The 20826-nt window shown below is 54.7% G+C and overlaps 1 protein-coding gene across 2 annotated transcripts in view; it reads left to right on the plus strand.

The window, feature by feature from the left end:
* Positions 1-20826, plus strand: part of USP46 (ubiquitin specific peptidase 46) — a 67627-nt gene that overhangs the window by 17942 nt on the left and 28859 nt on the right. For both annotated transcript variants that reach the window (XM_062198838.1, XM_062198839.1), the window contains exons 2-3: positions 15912-15992; positions 19274-19487. In XM_062198838.1, the coding sequence (XP_062054822.1) occupies positions 15912-15992; positions 19274-19487 (295 nt within the window). The remainder of the gene's footprint in view (positions 1-15911; positions 15993-19273; positions 19488-20826) is intronic.

The following is a 20826-nucleotide window of genomic DNA, read 5'->3' on the forward strand; positions in this document are numbered from 1 at the left end:
AGCGCTTTGCTGTTGGCACTTGTTTCTGCAGTCCGAAGAGAAGGACCAGTTTTATTCTTATTTTCAATCTGCTCAAACTGATATTTTTGTAAAATATAATAAAAGGCAATAACGGGGCTGGCGCTGTGGCGAGCAGGTTAATGCCCTGGCCTGAAGCACCGGCATCCCTTATGGGCACCGGTTCAAGACCCGGCTGTTCCACTTCCGATCCAGCTCTCTGCTATGGCCTGGGATAGCATTAGAGGATGGCCCAAGTCCTTGGGCCCCTGCACCCGCGTGGGAGACCTGGACAAAGCTCCTGGCTCCTGGCTTTGGATTGGCACAGCTTCAGCCATTGCGGCCAGTTAGGGAGTGAACCAGTGCATGGAATACCTCTCTCTTTGTCTCGACCTCTCTCTGTAACTCTTTCAGATAAATAAAATAAATCTTTAAATAAAAAAAAGCCAATCACAGCAAAGTGGAATAAAAACCCTCAAAAGTAAATAGAAAGCAAGTCTCAATTTTTGCTATCAACTTGAGATACGCAGTTGCTTTATCTGCTCGTCGTCATCTGTGCATGGGTTCATGTATATGAAGTTGGCTCCCGGCAGCGCCCGGGCTCTTCTGTTGCCGCTGTTTCGGTTGCGGGGAGAGAGCACAGGATGTTGAGGCTGTTTTCGGTGCAGTGGCCAAGGTGTCTCTGCTGGTGCTGTCCGGGCTTCCAGGGGTGTTCCTCTGTCAGTGAGGCGGGTGCTGGGCTCATGGGGAGTGTGCACTGAGCTTGAGAGGGAGGCTGGGAGGCTGGGAGGATAAAGTCACCCTACAGGCACCTCTGCAGAGCTGCCTTTGACCCGAGGCCCCGCAGGGATCCCAGGCCTCCCCACTGCCTTCTGGGAAGTGGTGGACAGCGAACCTCTGGGCAAAGCGGGCGCTCATGGTGGCCAGGAGGCGTTGGGTGACTTCTAGAACACAGGCTGGGAGGGAGGTTCCTGCTTGCGGCGCACTCAGCCAGGGGTCCGTGGGGCCTCTCTCCACCAGCAGCTAGAAAACAGGCCTGGGTCCAGGAGCCCTTGTTCTGCTTTAAAAAAAAAAAAAAAAGATTTATTTATTTGAAAGGCAGAGAGAGAGCGAGACCTCCCGTCTGCTTGTTCACTCCCCAGATGCCTGTACTGGCTGGAGCTGGGACCAGGCGTGCAGTTTAGGTCTCCCACACGGGTTGCAGGGACCCAACTGCTTGAGCCGTCACCACTGCTGCTTCCAGGGTGCGCATTGGTAGGAATTGGCTCTTGAACTCCCATGTGGGCGCTTAGTGTCTTAGCCACCCAGCCAGACGCCTGCTCCTTCCCTCCGTTCTGCTTTTGTGTTTTGTCTTTCTCTGAGGGCTTCAAGGTGTTCTCTCTGCTCCTTCCTATGGTGATGTGGGGTCATTGTTCAGTCAGCTGGCCCTGGATCGCCTGGCTTCAGGGGCAGGTGTTTTGGCTTTTGAGTTACCTGCTAAGTGAAGTCACGTTGAGGTTTTGGGGGTTGTTGTCCCCTGCCCAGTCAGGCATGGAAATGACAGACTGTAGTGCGTGGTGCACAGCGCAAACTGCTCTCACTGCTGTCCTGCGGGTGACTGGAGAGGAGCCGGCCATTGACACGGGAGTTGGGGTTGCTGAGTGATGGTCCTGAGGTCGCAGGTTCACCCTGACCCCTGCCTTGTGCTGGCACTTGTCAGATGTTGTGCTGCAATGGGCTGAGCTGAGGCTCGCGACGCCTGCATCCCGTATCAGAGTGTCGCTTAGAGTGCTGGCTGCTGGGCTTCCATCCAGCTTCCTGCTAATGTACCTGGGAAGGCAGTGGAGGCCCACGTGCTTGGCCTCTGCCACCCACGTGGGAGATCCAGATGGAGTTCCTGGCTTCCGGTTTCGACTGGCTAAGCCCTCCCTGTTGTGGTCATTTAACCAGTGGATGGACAATCTGTCTCTCTCACTCAGCCTTTCAAATAAATCTTAAAAAACATTCATGGAAATGTATTATGAAAAAAACCTATGCATGGATTCAATTTTTTTTGCACCAAAACAAACTCTTCATTTGAGGTCTTTTTCGTAAAAGATTTATTTTTTTACTTGAAAGGCAGAGTGAGAGAGAGAGAGAGAGGTCTTCTATCCGCTGGTTCTCTCCCCAAATGGCTGCGATGGTTGGAGGTGAGTAGATCCAAAGCCGGGAACCAGGAGCTTCTTCTGGGTCTCCCCACCACAGCGCCAGCCCCGAGAAGGACTTTGTGTCTTCAGCCTAGAACACTGCCACGAGAGCCTCAGAGGCCGGGCTGCTCCCCAGGGACTCAGTGGTCCCTTCAGTGTCCTCTATGGTTCCAAGGAGAATTCTTGACCGCCAGAACTGTGCAGTGGTCGGGGCACACACCCTGGAGCATGAGTTTAGACCCAGTTCCACTACTTGTTAGTCGTGTGAACTTGGATAAAATTACTTACCTTCTTTGTGCCACAGTTTTCTTATCTTTAAAATGGGGACACCAGTGGTATCCTTGTCAGAAGGAGATTATGAGTCCTAAGATGTTTAGAATGCACAGGAAGTCTTTAGAGCAGTGACTGGACACAGCAGATGCTGTTTGTGAGTGAGTTATTACCCATCACACCAAGGCACCGGTGCTGCGATCTCTCTGACCGTCCTTGAATCCTGGGGCTGGGTCCTGACTCGCTCTGGGGTCTTCGGCTGCGTGCGTCACCTCACCTTTCTGTCATCGGAGCTGGGAGTCCTGGTCCTTGCAGACTTTCTGTCCTGTTCTTAGAGAACACATTTGCTGGGTGAAGGAGCCTTGCGAACAGAGACCCCGAGCTGTGGTTTCTCAGCACCGTTGGCTGCCGGCGCTCGGGGCCGTGTTCCCTGTGCGCGTGGGGATTCTCACGTAACCGCTGGTCTTTCCTGTGCCCCTTGGCTGCCTTGTCCACACTTGCGGGTCCTGGAACGCTCGTCAGTGAGCCTGCTTGGGGGCGTGGCTTTCCATCGACGTGGCCTGGCTGCTTTCCAGGGACCCTTCCTGGTCTGTGTTTTTGTTTCAGGCTCCCCCTCGATCTCCTCGGCTTTCACAGACCTTGCCATGACATTGCTCGAATTATTTCCTCCTCTTGGGGAAGAATCTGTTTCTGTTGCTTTTTCCCTCTACGGAAGAAATTGTAACTTGTTTTCCTTATGCGTTGCTTTAAAAAGAAAGCCCTTTCTCTGGCCGTCTTGTGCACTGGTGGTCGGTCTGTCCCAGTTAGTTGTTGCTGTTTGTGTTGTGTTTTGGGAGCACCCTTGGCACTCACAGAATGGCTTGTAGAGGTACTTTGAAGAGCTGGCATGATCGCCCCTTGTTGGAACTTGTCCCAGCTCAGATTCTGTTTCTAATGAAGTTGGCTGCATTGTTTTTCAAAGGTTACCACATTTCCACGGATGGAAGTGGCAGCCCCGTGTTTCTTGTGCTCCGGACCCTGGGACGTGCCCCCAGGACGCCCCTCGCGCAGCGTCTGGCCGGGCAGTGATGGCTTCACTGCCTCCCATTTGCCCTTCGTGCCAGGTGCCGAGCGCAGTGGCAGCGCAGCCTCTGGGGCCGTGACGCACCTGACAATCTGTGTAGTGCTGGGAGCAGTCCCCGTTCTCTTCAGAGGAATAGGCAGGCCGGATATCAGCAGCCCGACCGCTGCTGGAGACCAGGAAACCAAGGCCACAGAGAGGCGAGGTGGCCGAAATCCAATGCAAATTCCTACTGGGGAGGAGACAAATAGCCAAGAACAGCCAAGGCGTGCGCTGCCGGCCTTTGGCTCTCGTCTGCCGGGTACTCATTTCCTCCCTTCTCAGGACGTTTCTTACGTTTCTTTCTTTCTTTTTTTTTTTTAAAGTACTCGTGTTTTTTTTTTTTTTTTTTTAAGATCTATTTATTTGGCTGGTGCCGTGGCTTACTAGGCTAATCCTCTGCCTGCAGCGCTGGCACTCCGGGTTCTAGTCCCGGTTGTTCCTCTTCTAGTCCAGCTCTCTGCTGTGGCCCAGGAAGGCAGTGGAGGATGGCCCAAGTGCTTGGGCCCTGCGCCTGCATGGGAGACCAGGAGGAAGCACCTGGCTCCTGGCTTCGGATCGGTGCAGTGCGCCGGCCGTGGCGGCCATTTTGGGGGGGTGAACCAATGGAAGGAAGACCTTTCTCTCTGTCTCTAACTCTGCCTGTCAAAAAAAATTGTTAAAAAAAAGATTTATTTATTTGAGAGTCAGAGTTACACAGAGAGAGAAGGAGAGGCAGACAGAGAGAGATCTTCCGTCTGCTGGTTCACTCCACAGTTGGCCGCAACGGCTGGAGCTGTGCCGATCTGAAGCCAGGAGCCAGGAGCTTCCTCTGGGTCTCCCATGTGGGTGCAGGGGCCCAAGGACTTGGGCCATCTTCTACTGCTTTCCCAGGCGATAAGCTGGATCGGAAGTGGAGCAGCCAGGTCTTGAACCAGTGCCCACATGGGATGCCAGCACTGCAGGCCAGGGCATTAACCCGCTGTGCCACAGTGCTGGCCCCCTTAGGTTTCTAATACACAAGCACACCTCCCAGGAGAAGACCAGAGTCGCAAAGAGAAAGGCCAAGTATCCTTTCAGGAATTCCCAGCCATGGGTGCTGGACACAGCGGCTGGCGTCCTTAGCAGCAGGATCGTGCTGGTCTGTCGACCGATGTCCCCAATATTGTCCTGTTTATAGCCAGGCTTCTGCTTGTCCCTGTGTCTTAACATTCATAGCAGTACTTATAGATCAACTTTATTTTTAGAAATAGCTATGGGGTCGGTGCTGTGGCGTAGCAGGTAAAGCCGCCGCCTGCAGTGCCGGCATCCCGTATGGGCGCCAGTTCGAGTCCCAGCTGCTCTACTTCCGATCCAGCTCTCTGCTATGGCCTGGGAAAGCAGTAGAAGATGGCCCAGGTCCTTGGGCCCTTTTGTCCACATGGGAGACCCAGAAGCAGCTCCTGGCTCCTGGCTTCAGATTGGCGCAGCTCCAGCCATTGCAGCCAATTGGGGAATGAACCAGTGGATGGAAGATCTTTCTCTCTCTCTCTCTCTCTCTCTCTCTGCCTCTCCGCCTCTCCTTCTCTGTGTAACTCTGACTTTCAAATAAATAAATAAATCTTTAAAAAAAAAATAGCTACATGGATGCCAGCATTGGTAAAGCTGTCGCCTGTGATGCCGGCATTCCGTATGAGCACCAGTTTGAGTCCTGGCTGCTGCACTTCCAATCCAGCACCCTGTGAACGCACCTGGAAAGGCAGTAGAAGATGGCCCCAGTGCTTGGGTTCCTACCACCCACATGGGAGACCGGGATAGAGCTCCTGGCTCCTGGCTTTGGCCTGGTCTAGCTAGCTGTTGTGGCCCTTTGAAAAGTGAACCATTGGACAGAAATTCTCTTTCTGTGTAACTCTGCCTTTCAAATAAATACGGGAATTAAAAGAATAAAATAATAAAAAGCTACACGGCATTCCGTGACATGGCTAGCCAGAACTGTTCAGCCAGTTCAAGCTATTTCCAGTCTTTTCCCGCTGCAGATGTTACAGCAAGGCCACCTGAGAACGTGCCCGCCACTGGCCCTCAGCGTGCCTGTTTCACAGAGTGGGAGAGAACCGGTCAGGAACCTTGCCGGGCTCCCCTGAAGGAGGCGTGGCCGTGTCTGTGGGTTGGATCCCGGCCTGTGGGTTGTGAGCAGACGTGATGTGTCCGGCCTCTGGTAGCGTCCCTTGGGAGGGAGGCGGCATTCCCCCTTTTCTCCCTGCTTTCCCCCGGGGCAGTGATCTGATGTAGGAGCTGGTGCCTCCTTGGTTCCAGAGCTAGGGCTGACTCCTGAGGATGGCAGAGCATAGAAAAAAAGGAGTCTGGTCCCCCGCACTGCTGAGCCCGGTCAGACCGGCACCGCATTTGAACATGTCCAGGAGACGGGAGCATTTGCCTGTGCGGAAGCCGCTTCTGCTCACTGGGTCTTTGTTAAAGTGTCTCTGTTTTTCCCACTGTTGTGCACAGGAGGGATCTTCAAACAGTTCATGGGAAATATGTCTTCTGAAGAAAATTTGCACTGATTTCAAATATTTTTGCACCAAAAGTGACTTTCCAATTTTTTTTTAAAAGATTTATTTATTTATTTGAAAGTCAGAGTTACACAGAGAGAGAAGGAGAGGCAGAGAGAGCGAGAGAGAGGTCTTCCATCTCCTGGTTCACTCCCCAATTGGCCACAACAGCCAGAACTGCGCCGATCTGAAGCCAGGAGCCAGGAGCTTCTTCCAGGTCTCCCACATGGGTGCAGGGGTCTAAGGACTTGGGCCATCTTCTGCTGCTTTCCCAGGCCATAGCAGAGAGCTGGGTGGGAAGTGGAGCTCGGACTCGACCTGGCGCCCATATGGGATGCCGGCATTGCAGGCAGCAGCTTTACCCGCTAAGCTACAACGCTGGCCCCATACTTTTTAATTCTTTAAAAAAGGGTTTATTTATTTATTTGAGAGGCAGAGATAGAGCAAGAGAGAAAGGAAGAAAGGAAGAAAGAAAGAAAGAGATCTTCCATTCATTGGTTTGCTTCCCAAATGGCAGCAACAGTCAGGGCTAGGCCGGGCCAAACCCAGCAGCCAGGAACTCCATCCAGGTCTCTCACATGGGTAGCAGAGGTCCATGTACTTGAGCCATCATCTGCTGCCTCCCAGGTACATCAGCAGGGAGCTGGTTCTGAAGCTGGGGCTCAACCAGGCTCTCTGGATATGGGGTGTGGGTGTTGCACGCAGTGGCAGCTTAATTTGCTGTGCCACACACAGTGCCCTCCCCGACGTATCTTTTAATTCCATTTTTTCTGTGAAGATTTTGAAGTACCCTTAAATATGTACGACAGATTGCGCAGAGTAGACTTTCGGGGCTGGGGGATATTGTTGGGTGGTGCTGCTAATTAATCCGTACGCATTCTTCTTTTCCTCATCATCGTCATCACCACCTCCATCTCATTCCGCATCTCGACTGTGTCTTCTTACCACACATTCACATTTAGCATTTCATCCAGAGTCTGTTGAAGATGCACAAAGATCCCTGCTTTCACTGGAAAACACTAGCATGTGGAGCTGGAGTTTGGTCCCATGTGTCAATATCAGTGACATTTGGTTTCCATGGAAACTAATTCCTGGAGTGTGTGTCTACACAGGGAAGGGAGAGTGGGGAAGTGGAGGGTAGCGGGTGTGTCTCCTTGAACAGCTCGTAAGGAGAGTGCAGAGCTCTGGTCCAGATGCTGTGCAGCACAGGGAGCTGCTGGGCCAGCTCTCACCGTCCCAGCATGCACTGGTGCAGATGGCCAGCAGACAGTGGGCCTACTGTGCGCTAACTGCTGAGGATGCACCACTGAGCAGGTCAGACACGGTCTTTTTCCCATGAGCAAGGGGTTGGCCGGCTCATGTGGAAATGAGGCATCCAGGTTGCTGTGAGTGGGGGGTGGCATTTGAGGAGGGGGTGTCACAGTTGCCTGTTGCTGCTGTCAAAAAAGTACCATAAACTTAGCAGTTCAGAAAGACAAAAATTGTTGTGGAGGTCAGAGGTCACAAAACCAAGGTGCCCACAGGGTTGGGTACCTTCCAGAGGCTGGGGGGTGGGGAGAGGAATCCTTTTCCTGCCGTTTCCAGCTCCTAAGGGCTGCCTGCACTCCTGGGTGCACAGCTCCTTCCTCCATCTTCACGGCCAGCACCGTCATGTCCGGCCTCTGCTTCCATCCTCACCTCCTCAGTATGCTGGGCCAGGCCAGAGAATCCAGGAGAATCCCCACCTCAAGACCCTTGGTTTAGTTCTAGCTGCAAAGTCCCCTTTGCCTGTAAGGTAGCATAGTCCCAGGTTCCATTTTTTTTTTTTTTTTAAGATTTATTTATTTATTTGAGAGGAAGAGTTACAGAGAGACAGAAGCAGAGAGAGAGAGAGAGAGAGAGAGAGAGAGAGATCCTCTAACCACTCCCTAAATGACCGCAACGGTCAGAGCTGGGCCAGGAGCTTCTTCTGGGTCTCCCATGCAGGTGCAGGGGCCCAAAGACTTGGGCCATCTTCTACTGCTTTCCCAGGCCACAGCAGAGAGCTGGATTGGAAGTGGAGCAGCCGGGTCTTGAACCTGCATCCATATGGGATGCTAGCGCTGCAGGTGACAGCTTTACCTGCCACGCCACTGCGCTGGGCCCAGGAGCTGATCTTTAAACAGGCTTGCAGGTGAGCAGACAGAGGTGTGGGAGGAACTCAGAGGCTGGTGGGAAGGAACTTGAGTGTTGAGGGGTGGAACAGAGAATGGCTGCTGGGTCAGCAGCATGTGCAGGGCACTGAGTGGCCAGCCACGGCAGGAGACAGAGTGGACGTTCTAAAGCAGATCGACATCTTTTGCTGCAGAGTTGGCAGTGGAGTTAAGGTGTGTGTGGGGCTGTTAGGAGGGGGTGATAGAGAGCCCAGCAGCCCGACCCAGCGGTGGCAGGGGAGTGAAAGAGATTGCAGGAGGGTGAAAGGGAGGACTCTGATGGGTGGGTGAGGATGTGTTGGGCACAGGAGCTAAGGGGAGAGCTGTTCCATTTACTAGGTGGGGACACAGCTGGGAAGTGTGTAGATGGCTTTTGAGGGCCTCTCAGGTAAGCAGGTGGCAAGGCCAGAGTCCCTGCAGGCTGGGCTGCAGTGGAGGAGGCTCTGGGTTGTGGGCAGAGCTGACCCTTGAAGCCGTGTGTTTGGGTGTTGCCTGGACCCGGGAGGGGGAGGAGGAGCTGGCAGTCTGAAAGGACCTGGGGTTTGTGGCCTTATGAGCTCATCAGGGCCCCGGTGGAGGGGTTCTTTGGAGGAGAGGTTTGGGAGTGAGGTAATAGAGGGATGTGTTAAAGAAGGTTGTGTTATGGGAGCCTCAAAGGAGTTTCACTCACTTCCTGTTGCTACTGTCACCAGTTTCCATCAGCTTGGCAGTTAAACAGCACTTGTGTCTGACAGAGGGCTACTAGTCCAGCACTGCCCGTGTTTCCCTGCCTTCCAGTTTCCAGGGGCTGCCCCCACCTGCTGGGCCCCTCTCTTCGTCTCCCGGAGTGGTGGAGGCCAGTTGTGTCTCCTGTACTGTGTCCCTGTGGTCTGTCCCGTTTCTGTCAATCCAGGCACAGGGCCCGCCGGAGGATCCAGGATCCTCTCCCTGTCTTACCGACCTGCAGATGGATTCCCTCTGCATCCTCTTCAGGACTTCTGGGCTTAGGGCCAGGACATCCGACTGTGACTCCGCCTGTGCCCGAGTGTGAAAGTGACTCAGGGAGCACAGTGAGCCCCGCCTGCCCCTCAGCTTCCATACTTTATCCTCTCCCCCTCGTCTCCCCTCTCCACTGCGTTATTTGAAGCAAGTCCTAGACATCATCAGAAACACTTGTTCACCCGAGTTCAGCTCTGTCAGGGAAGTGAGAAGGCGGGGGGCCTGGGGGAGGAGGCGGGGAGTACGTATGTGTGCATCTAGTTTTGATGCGGGGGACCACAAAGCCTGTGCACATTGGGGGGGGGGCTCTGGCATTTGTTGCGGGAGTTAAGATGCCACTTGGGGCCCCTGCATCCCTTATTGGTGGTTCAAGTCTTGACTCCGCTCCTGAGTCCAGCTTCCTCCTGATGCCCCTGGGAGACAGCTCCCGTTCCTGCCTCCCACGTGGGAGACAGGATGGAGTTCTGTTCCTGGAGCCCCAGGCTGTTGCAGGCATTTAGGGAGTGGGTCCATAGATAGGTTGTCTGCCTGTCTCTCTCTGCCTGTCAAAATAAATAAGTATATTAATTAATTTAAAAAGTTTGGTGGGGAGGCTGTGATGGAGGAGGAGATAGCCTTGGCCACGAGCGGCTCACAAGTGTATGAGTAGGACCCAAGGGAACTCCTGGCTGCTGGGTGAAGTTTTTTCCTGTTGAGCACTTGGAGGCAGTGAGTGGCATGAGGAGGCTACAGTTTCAAGGTGCTTGGAGGGGGGAGGGCAGTGCTATGGTGCAGTGGGTTAAAGCACTGGCTTGCAGTGCTGGCATCCCTTATGGGCACCGGTTCTAGTCCTGGCTGTTCCACTTCCGATCCAACTCACTGCTATGGCCTGGGAAAGAAGTAGAAGATGGCCCATGTCCTTGGGCCCCTGCATCCACATGGGAGATTAGGAAGAAGCTCCTGGCTCCTGGCTTTGGATCAGTGCAGCTCCAGCCATTGTGGCTATTTAGATAGTGAACCAGCGGATGGAAGACCTCTCTCTCTCTCTGTCTCTCCTCTCTCTATAACTCTGTCTTTCAAGTAAATAAAATAAAAGTCTTAAAAAAGAACGGTGCTTGGGGGAGGCTGGAATAGTCCTGGTGGAGTGGAGGATGAGAGTGTGGGAGCAGGCGTCTGAGGACCACTCGAATTTGCAGAATTACAGGGAGCGCAGTCAGCTTGGTTGTCTGGCGTCCCCCGCCCACCCTGCACTGGCTGGCTGTGTCGTCAGAGAAGGTGGACAGTGCGGCTCGCACCGGGGGCTGTGAAGAGCACTTAAGTCCGGACCTGGACACATCGCACTGCACAGCAAGGCAGAGGTGGTCAAGAGGGTGCTGTGGGCGGCTGGAGCTCCGGATTTCAATGGCAGCATTGGGGTGTGTCCTTGGGAGTGGAGCAAAGGACACCTGGAAACCAGGCTGTCCTGCACGGATTTTTTTTTTAAAGATTTATTTATTTATTTGAAAGTCAGTTACACAGAGAGAGAAAGAAAGGCAGAGAGAGAGGGAGAGAGAAAGAGGTCTTTCATCCGCTGGTTCACTCCCCAGTTGGCCGCAATGGCCGGAGCTGTGCTGATCTGAAGCTGGGAGCCAGGAGCTTCCTCTGGGTCTTTCTATGTAGGTGCAGGGGCCCAAGCACTTGGGCCATCTTCTACTGCTTTCCCAGGCCACAGCAGAGAGCTGGATTGGAAGTGGAGCAGCCGGATCTTGAACCAGCGCCCATGTGGGATGCAGCACTGCAGGTTCCGGCTTTACCTGCTGTGCCACAGTGCCGGCCCCCTGCACAGATGTTAGAACTGCCCGGCTGGTGTCCAGGCTCTGAGCCTGACGGGGAAGTGGGGCTTGTGCAGAGTTGAGTAGAAAGGCACAGAAGTGGGAGTTCTTTTGAACCTCATCCAATGAACTGAACAAGGCTAAAACAACGTCTAGCAGCAGAGGTTCATTGTGGGGAGAGAAAGGGCAGTCCTTGAGAGACAGAGCAGGCCAGCAGGTCTGGCCCCTGGGGCCCCTGCGGCATTGGTGCCTGTCTTTTATATGCTCGCTTAGGTGTCAGGTGAGGGCCCTGGTGTGGCACTGAGGTCATCTGACGTGCAGGCCTTGTGGCCATTGTCACAGGTTACCTTATCTGTATGTACACCTTCCAAGTGTATCTGCACACAGCCATCCACGTCCTGTCTAAGAAGAGGTTGTCTCAAACCTGCTCTTACTTACCAAGCAGGCAGTTGGAGCAGCGGGGTTGGCTGCCGCCTTGCCTGTGTGGGCTGCTTCAACCCTTCTCTGTCTCCCACCGCAAGGCTGAGCCTAAGACAGGCAAGGAGAAACAGGCTGAGCTAGGAGAGTTTGGGAGTTTGCTTTTCTCATCCTCCCCCGGTGGCCCTGAGCTGTCTCCCGGGGGGATGTTTTGACAAGGTGAAGGTGTTCTGGAAGCAGCAGTAGGATCGCAGCCCAGCTGACTTCCCCTGACCTTCCAGACCCTGGGCTAAGCTGTGCGAGAGGCTGAGGGGCGGTGTGTGCCCAACGGGCAGCCGGGATTCCCTTCTTGCCCTGTGCCTGGTGTTCCCGGGCCTGCCTGTGCTCCAGGGTGTTGTCAGACACTGCCCCTGGGTCACTATGTCATCGCTGTGACCCCCCAGGCTTCCCCTCCCCAAATGGGGACATTTTGAGATAGGTGACTCAGGAATTTCCACGTGGGAAGATTTAATGAGCTCTGTCTCCATGTGCTGTATTTTTGTATCTGACATTTCTCCTGGGCTTCAAGCCATGCATTCTAATTTTGCTTGAAAAATGGCTGTGGGTGTGTTTAATATGCATTATTTACAGAAACTCATGGATTGAGGTAACTGTTTTTAGTGATTTTTGTCCATACCATAAAATCCCGGTGTGTTTCGAGGTGTGATTGTGTCGTGTGTGTCGTCTCGCACCGCGGAGGAGTGGTGCTGGAGCCGTCTGCACACGCCCGGCCCTTGACCCAAATCTCCGGCTGACTGACCATGAGGGAATGGGGGCCGACGGACCTGGGAAACCAGGGCCCACAGTGCCGCAGCTCCTTCTGCTTGCCTTAGTGTTATTTGCATTTAATGTTTACTTGGTGACAAGTGGCGTTTTGACTGGTTCTTGGCACTTTTTTTTTTTTTTTTAACCTGTGAAAGGAGATGCTCATCGTATGAGTCAGGAGTCGGTTCAGGCAGCAGATTGGATTTATAAGGCGCAAGCCTCTTTCTCTCTAGAACGCCCGTCTCCCACGTCTCGGAGTCTCTGTGAGCCGTGAATCTCCTGTGATGGCCTGGGAGTAGGGGAAGGATGTTGATGGCACGCGTGCCATTGGATCCCACCTGCTTTGCTGACCTCTCAGCTCCGTATCTGTGTGTTCCATGTCTGTGGTTTCAGCCCGGCATGGGTTGAAAATATGTGGGAAAAGAATTGAGCCTGTACTGACCGCACGCGGACTTTTTGCCTTGTCTTTGTTTCTTTAGACGACATGGCAAAGCGATGACTTCATGGCCATGGCATTTGTATTCTGTTAGCTGTTAGAGGTGTTCTAGTGATGGTTTAAGGTAAACGGCAGGATGTGGGTAGGTCGTTTGTCAATACTGTGCTGTTTTAAAGATTTATTTATTTAAAAAAATTATTTATCTGAAAGGCAGAGTTACAGAGAAAGAGAGAGGGAGCGAGCTCTTCTGTCTGCTGGTTCACTCTGCAGATGACTGCAATGGCGGGGGCTGGGCCAGGCTGAAGCCAGGAGCCTGGAACTCCATCCATGTCTCCCGTGTGGGTGGCAGGGCCCCCCCAAGCACTTGGGCCATCTTCCACTGCTTTCCCAAGCACATTAGCAGGGAGCTGGATCAGGAGTGGAGCGGCTGGGACTTAACCTGGAGCCCATATGGGATGCCGGCGCTGCAGGGGGCACCGTGCCACAGTGCCCGTCTCTACCATTTTATGGAGGCCGTGACTTCTCAGATTTTGCTGTCTCTGGGTGTCCTGGAACGGATGCTCCACTGAAGGTGGGGACAACTGTGTTTACCTCATTGGACCAAACTGCTCACTCTTCCTCATCCCAGTAGACATCGAGGCCCTGCCATCATGACAGCAGGTGCCAGCCGTTGGCCCTTGAGTGGGGCTCACAGGCAGGGGTTCATCCCGTGACACTGCTCCGCATAGCACTCCACGGGCCAGTGGTTCCTCTGAGAGCAGTGCCCCATGAGTGGCCACAGCCGTGTCCGCCCAGTGTCCCTGCCCTGTGTTCATCCCTTGTCCCTGCCCCCATGTCCATCCAGTGTCCCTGCCCCCGTGTCCAGTGTCCTTGTGTCCATCTAGTGTCCCTGCCACCATGTCCAGTGTCCCTGCCCCTGTGTCCAGTGTCCCTGCCCCTGTGTCCATCCAGTGTCTCTGCCCCCATGTCCAGTGTCCTTGCCCCCGTGTCCAGTGTCCCTGCCCCCGTGTCCAGTGTCCCTGCCCCTGTGTCCATCCAGTGTCTCTGCCCCCATGTCCAGTGTCCTTGCCCCCGTGTCCAGTGTCCTTGCCCCCGTGTCCAGTGTCCCTGCCCCTGTGTCCATCCAGTGTCTCTGCCCCCATGTCTAGTGTCCCTGCCCCCGTGTCCATCCCATGTCCCTGCTCCTATGTCCATCCAGGTCCCTGCCCCCGTGTCCAGTGTCCCTGCCCCCATGTCCAGTGTCCCTGCCCCCGTGTCCGTCCAGTGTCCCTGCCCCCATGTCCAGTCTCCCTGCCCCCATGTCCAGTGTCCCTGCCCCCGTGTCCATCCAGTGTCCCTGCCCCCATGTCCATGCAGTGTCCCTGCCCCCGTGTCCAGTGTCCTTGCCCCCATGTCCAGTGTCCCTGCCCCTGTGTCCAGTGTCCCTGCCCCTGTGTCCAGTCTCCCTGCCCCCGTGTCCATCCAGTGTCCCTGCCCCCGTGTCCATGCAGTGTCCCTGCCCCCATGTCCATGCAGTGTCCCTGCCCCCATGTCCAGTGTCCCTGCCCCCGTGTCCAGTGTCCTTGCCCCCATGTCCAGTGTCCCTGCCCCGTGTCCATCCCATGTCCCTGCTCCCATGTCCATCCAGGTCCCTGCCCCCGTGTCCAGTGTCCCTGCTCCCATGTCCATCCAGTGTCCCTGCCCCCATGTCCAGTGTCCCTGCCCCCATGTCCTTCCAGTGTCCCTGCCCCCGTGTCCAGTGTCCCTGCTCCCATGTCCATCCAGTGTCCCTGCCCCCGTGTCCAGTGTCCTTGCCCCCATGTCCAGTGTCCCTGCCCCCGTGTCCGTCCAGTGTCCCTGCTCCCATGTCCATCCAGTGTCCCTGCCCCCGTGTCCAGTGTCCTTGCCCCCATGTCCAGTGTCCCTGCCCCCGTGTCCGTCCAGTGTCCCTGCTCCCATGTCCATCCAGTGTCCCTGCCCCCATGTCCAGTGTCCCTGCCCCCGTGTCCAGTGTCCCTGCCCCCGTGTCCAGTCTCCCTGCTCCCATGTCCATCCAGTGTCCCTGCCCCCGTGTCCAGTGTCCCTGTCCCCGTGTCCAGTGTCCCTGCCCCCGTGTCCAGTGTCCCTGCCCCCATGTCCAGTGTCCCTGCCCCCGTGTCCAGTGTCCCTGTCCCCGTGTCCAGTGTCCATGCCCCCGTGTCCAGTGTCCCTGCCCCCGTGTCCAGTGTCCCTGCCCCCATGTCCAGTCTCCCTGCCCCCATGTCCAATGTCCCTGCCCCCGTGTCCGTCCAGCGTCCTTGGGCTCATGGCTGTCCAGTGTGCTTGCCTGCATGGCCGTGGTTCGTCTGATTCATTGCTCTGGGTGTATTTGAGTGAGAATGAGACTCCGAAGTCTGACTCCTGGGTTCATGGCCTGGCTCTGCCACTTACTGACCGTGGACCCTGGGCCGTCAGTTCTTTAACCCTCCTTATCTGTTAGATGGGGATGACAGCAGTGCTTAGCTCATAGGATGGTTGTGAGAATGAGCGGCACGGTCCTTGGCACACAGTTGGGGACCCAGTGGCTGTTATGGTGGAGTGTCGTGTGCTTCCGGTTCGGTGCATCTGGGCGTGTTTTAGTTTTAGATACTCTTCCTCCATTCTCCACCTTCTTTGGACACTCTGTTCCCAGTACACTCTGTTCACAGGTGCACCTGTCCACCTGCTCCTGCCTGCCTCCCTGTTGTCCTCATCCCATCTCCCACCTGGTTGTTCCCTGTTGCACTTGTCACCTTCTGATCTGTGGCCGGGGTCCTTGCCTCTGTTTCTGGCTGCCATCATGTGCTAAGCTGTGGCCTGCTGCAGCACAGCTGTCGTATCTTTCTCGTTCACTGTGCTGTCCTCGGCGCTGGGACCTGGAGACCAGCATCTCGCATAGATCTTTACCAGCAGGTGGAAGTAGCCTCGGAAGGTGGGCGTGCGGTTGTGTGTCAGGTGCTGCACAGCAGGTGCAGCTGTCAGCAGTGACAGTGTTGCGTCAGACGTTCTCATTGCTGCGGTGCTCATTTGCCTGCTGTCTCCTCCCCTGCTAACAGGGAGTTGAGGCCAAGGAGGACAGGTGGGCAGGGATGAGTCCGTGGGATGAGGAAGGGGCCAGGGCTGGCGTCATGGACCGTCTGCTGGGCTGCTGCTGGCGCCGTTTCTCCCAGCGTCAACATCCCAAACACCTTTCTGCCAGGGGACTGCTGTGACGTTTCCGAGTGTGCGTACCTTCTTGTTGATTTCGTGCAGCAGAACTTGTGCTGTTTTTCTCTTTCAGGGCACCAATGCCTCTGCTCTGGAAAAAGACATTGGTCCAGAGCAGTTTCCAATCAATGAGCACTACTTCGGACTGGTCAATGTAAGTATTGAAAATTCATCGCTGTTATCAAACATGGTAGAGCATCTGAAACAATTCCACTGCCAATTTCATCCCTCCCTCCCTCCCTCCCTCCCCCCTCCTCTTTCTTTCTTTCAAAGATTTACTTGTTTATTTGAAAGACAGCATTACAGAGAGAGAGAGAGAGAGAGAGAGAAACACAGAGAGAGATTTAGATCTTCCACCCACTGGTTCACTCCCCAAATGGCTGTGTCAGCCGGAGCTGGGCTGGTCAGGAGCCGGGAGCCAGGAGCTTCTTCCAGGTCCCCCTTGTGGGTGGCATGGGCCCAAGGACCTGTATCATTTTCCACTGTTTTCCCAGGCCATTAGCAGGGAGCTGGATTGGAAGCGGAGCAGCTGGGACTCAAACCGGCGCACATATGGGATGCCAGCCCTGCAGGCCGGGGCTTTACTGCTATGCCACAGTGCTGGCCCCCCACTACTTTTTTTCTTTTTTTTAAATCTTCTCTATTTTCATGTGCTTGAAAGAGAGACAGAGAGAGAGAGAGAGAGAGAGAGAGACCTTCCATCTGCTGGTTCACTCCCCACATTCCCACAGCGGCTGTTCTGGAGCAGGCTGAAACTGCCAGAGTCTCCCACGTGGGCGGCAGGGACCCAGGTCGTTGAGCCATCATTTTCTGCCTCCCAGGATGCATCAGCAGGAAGTTGGGTCCAAAGTGGAGGAGCGGAGACTTGAAACCAGCCACTCTGATGTGGGATGTTGGCACCCCAAGAGCAGCCCACACCTGCCGGGTGACGACACCTGCCACGTTACCAGGGTTTAGAGAATTGTGTGTGCTCTGTAGTGAGTGGAAGTGGCAGATGTTGGGGAAGGGATTCATTTAATCTGTGTTTCAGATTATGACTTGGCCCAGGAAAAAGGATTGAATGCCTGCGTGCCCAGGTCAGATGCACAAACCCCGCTGGGCTGGGAGGGCTTCCCATCACACAGAGCCCTTGGTGGGTTTGTTCTGTCCGCCTTTGCGGATCACCCAGGAGTGGCTGACAGTTCACCTGAAGCAGGGACGGGCTGTGGGGAGAGCAGGGAGTGGGCGTGTCGCGGAGCTCCTGGCCTCGTTTCCCTGGTCCTGGGTGCGTGCCGGCTTCCCCAGCACGGAGCAGGCAGTGGCACCCTCCCCTTCTAAGAGCCCTCTTCCTGCCTTCATCCTTTCTCCCTGGGGTGGAGGTTTCAAGAGACAGCGAGTGTTAATTCCTAAACACAGAGTTTGGGGTAATGGCTCTGACCGTGGGGCCCAGAGTGATGCACTTGGCTTCTCTCGGGGAAGCTGGAAGCAGGCCTGCAAGCACCTGGGCGTTCAGTGCAGTGAGAGCTGGGCTCGGATGCCACCTGTGCCACTCTCTGGCTGTGTGACCGTGGGTGAGTTGCTTGCCTTCTCTGACCCTCTATCCTCATCTGTAAATGATGGGGGCCATAAGGTTAGAGTGACGAACAGGGGAGACCCGACGTGAGGCCGAGGTGCAGAGTGGGCCTGTGTTGAATACGAGTTCTCTTAAGTTCCCGGGAGTCATCAAGGCCAAGCGTTGCCGAAGGGCAAGACGCTGGTGCAGGAGAAGAGCGTGGGAGGAGGAGGATGGCTGAAGCTCTGTGTGCAACGCCGACGTCTCATTTTAATGCACCTGTTTTAGCCGTGGTAGAAGAAAAAAGGAAGACAAGGCCATTTCCTGGTTTGTGGCGGAATTGTGAGTGCTGTATTTATTAATCGCTGCCTTTATGGTCGCTTTGGTGATGGATGAAGGTTCCAGCTTCTCCGTGAGAGGAGGCTTGCCTCCGGTTACGTAACCGCGTCAGCTGCGTAGACCTGGGATGTCGTGATTGTTGTGGCACAGCGGCTGTCTCACTCTCGGGTGAATGGCACACAACCCGGCCGCCGCTGTTGAGGAGGTGTGCGCCTTCTGCTTTCAGCTTGCGTGGCCTGTTGTAGTCTGTGTCGTTAGTCGTGTTGTTCTCAGAATGTCTTCACCCAGGGCCTGTGTGCGCAGTCCTGTGGCCTCACAGCTGGCCTCGCTGTTGGTTGGAAACCACGGGGTGGCGTTGTCGTCTTCCGTGTCCGTGATGTTGAGGTGTGGGCTCTGTGTGGTGGTAGTGACGTGGTGATGTTGCACTGGGACAGTCGCCACCTTGGAGGAAACAGGACAGAGGTCAGTGCAGCCGTTGTGAGGGCGGGGTGTGGCGGGTGACTCCAGGAGACACCTGTGCCTGGTTGCTCTGGGGCAAGTGAGGAAATGCGGTCGGAGCCCAGGGGCCGGCACAGAATCTGGAGGGAACAAAACAGACCCGGTTCAGTGTGGATGGTGTCTGCGAGCGAGAGGTTCCCAGAGCCCAGACCTCTTCTGATTTGGATCTTCACTGCTCCCGTAGGGGAGTTTTGGACGAGTTACGGTGTGGTCTCTTAGCAAGCCGTCTGCTTTCCTGGGTCTGTGTTACGTGGAGTTTCTCCTCTCTCTAAGTGCCCGAAGGTCTCATGCAACCCTTTATCAGACGCAGTGCTTGTAGTTGTGGTAGAGTTTCTTGGCGTGGAGAAGCACCACAGTTATATACAGCAGTGCCCCTGACCCATGGAAGAGCGGTTCCAAGACCCTCAGTGGACCCCTGACACCATGGATAGTGGCAAACCCTAGATGTAACTTGGTTTCTTCCTAACTCTCTGTAAGTGTGAATGTCAGTCAGTGAATCAGGCACAGTCACAGATTAACAGTAACTGTGACGCATGTTCTCTAGGTAGGAAGATTGTAACAAAATCGCCAGCATCACTCCTTGTTTCTGGCCCTGGGCCATCACTAAGTAAAATGAGTCTTGGTTGGACATAAGTGTCCCAACACTGCCACAGTTGATCTCATGGGCGAGCAGCGCGTACAGCATGGGCACGGGTTGTCCACGTCAGGGCGGGTTGGAGCAGCACAGTGCAAGGTTGTGTCATGCCTCTCAGAGCAGTGGACAACTGAAAACTTACAAAGTTGTTTATTTCTGCAATTTTCCATTTCATGTTTGCGGATCCTGATTGAGTGCAGGTGAACTGAAACCCTGGAAGGCCAGACTGCCCATGAGGGAGGACTCACGGCACACTGCTGTCCCTGTCCTGCCCTCAGACTGTCGCGGGTGGTTAGGAGTGGTGACTAGTTAGTTCTCTAGCACAGCGAGTAACCTGGGTGGGCTCCTGCGGCCGCCCGCTCCCTCTCCCCACGTGTGCCGGCGGTGGCCTTTGTCCCCAGCAGTGACACGGACCCCTGTTGTCCTTTGGCAGTTTGGGAACACGTGCTACTGTAACTCCGTGCTGCAGGCGCTGTACTTCTGCCGGCCGTTCCGTGAGAATGTGCTGGCATACAAGGCCCAGCAGAAAAAGAAGGAAAACCTGCTGACGTGCCTGGCGGACCTGTTCCACAGCATCGCCACGCAGAAGAAGAAGGTGGGCGTCATCCCCCCGAAGAAGTTCATCTCCAGGCTGAGAAAGGAGAACGGTGAGTCGTGGGGCGGCCGGCCGGCGGTGCCGTGCAGCCTCCGAGCCAGGAGCTGCTTTGCTTTGTTTAAAAATGGGGTAGAATATGTGCTGGAGGTGGGCCAGGCTGGTGCCGGGAGTCCAGAACTCTGTCCAGCTGTTCCGTGTGGATGGCAAGGGCCCAAGTCCTGGAGCTCTGCCAGGGTGTGCATGAGCAGGAGGCTGGATTGGAAGTGGAGGAGCTGGGATTTGAACCAGATATGGGACGGGGGCATCCCCGGCAGTGTCCCAGCTGCTGTCAGTCCTAACTGCCCCTCAAGTATTTTTTTAAGAAAAGATAATTTTTTTCTTCTCTACCCAGAATATATACAACCAGGTTCAGAATACGCTTCAAAGTTCAGAGTTGTGACCCCGTCTCAGAATGCTTGGTGTCATTCTGGGTAGGATCGTTGCGAGAGGAGAGGCTGCCAAGCAGCCTTCCTGGGGAGTGCCTGTCGGAATAGACAGGCAGGGCTGTAACTGAGTAAGACAGTGCTGTCTTAGTCACCTGGCGATGAGTGACCAGAATAAGTGCGTAACGTCTGACCAGAGCTTCTGTAGTTTAATAGCACGTCCAAGTTTTATTGCCTGACAGCGGTGGGGAACCTTTTTTCTGCCAAGGGCTGTTTGGATATTGTGAACATCATTCACAGGCCATACAAAATTGTCAGCTTAAAAACTAGCCTGCTGTAGACTTCATTGAGTTTTTTTTTAAAGATTAATTTATTATTTGAAAGTTGGAGTTACACAGAGAGAGGAGGAGCAGAGAGAGAGGTAGGTCTTCCATCTGCTGGTTCACTCCCTAATTGATTTCAATGGCTGGAGCTGTGCCGATCTGAAGCCAGGAGCCAGGAGCTTTTTCTGGGTCTCCCATGCAAGTGTAGGGGCCCAAGGCCTTGGGCTATCTTCTACTGCTTTCCCAGGCCATAGCAGAGAGCTGGATTGGAAATGGAGCAGCCTGGTCTTGAACTGGCACCCATATGGGATGCAGCACCACAGGCAGCGGCTTTACCCGCTACGCCACAGCACCGGCCCCCAATTTTTTTTTTAAAGATTTATTTATTTATTTGAAAGTCAGAGTTACACAGAGAGAGAAGGAGAGGCAGAGAGAGAGAGAGAGAGAGAGGTCTTCCATCTGCTGGTTCACTCCCCAATTGGCCACGATAGTTGGAGCTGCACCGATCTGAAGCCAGGAGCCAGGGGCTTTTTCCAGGTCTCCCACATGGGTGCAGGGGCCCAAGGACTTGGGCCATCTTCCACTGTTTTCCCAGGTCATAGCAGAGAGCTGGATCAGAACTAGAGCAGCTGGGACTCGAACCAGC

Source organism: Lepus europaeus, chromosome 8, assembly GCF_033115175.1.
Source record: "Lepus europaeus isolate LE1 chromosome 8, mLepTim1.pri, whole genome shotgun sequence".
NCBI classification, from domain to species: Eukaryota; Metazoa; Chordata; class Mammalia; order Lagomorpha; family Leporidae; genus Lepus; species Lepus europaeus.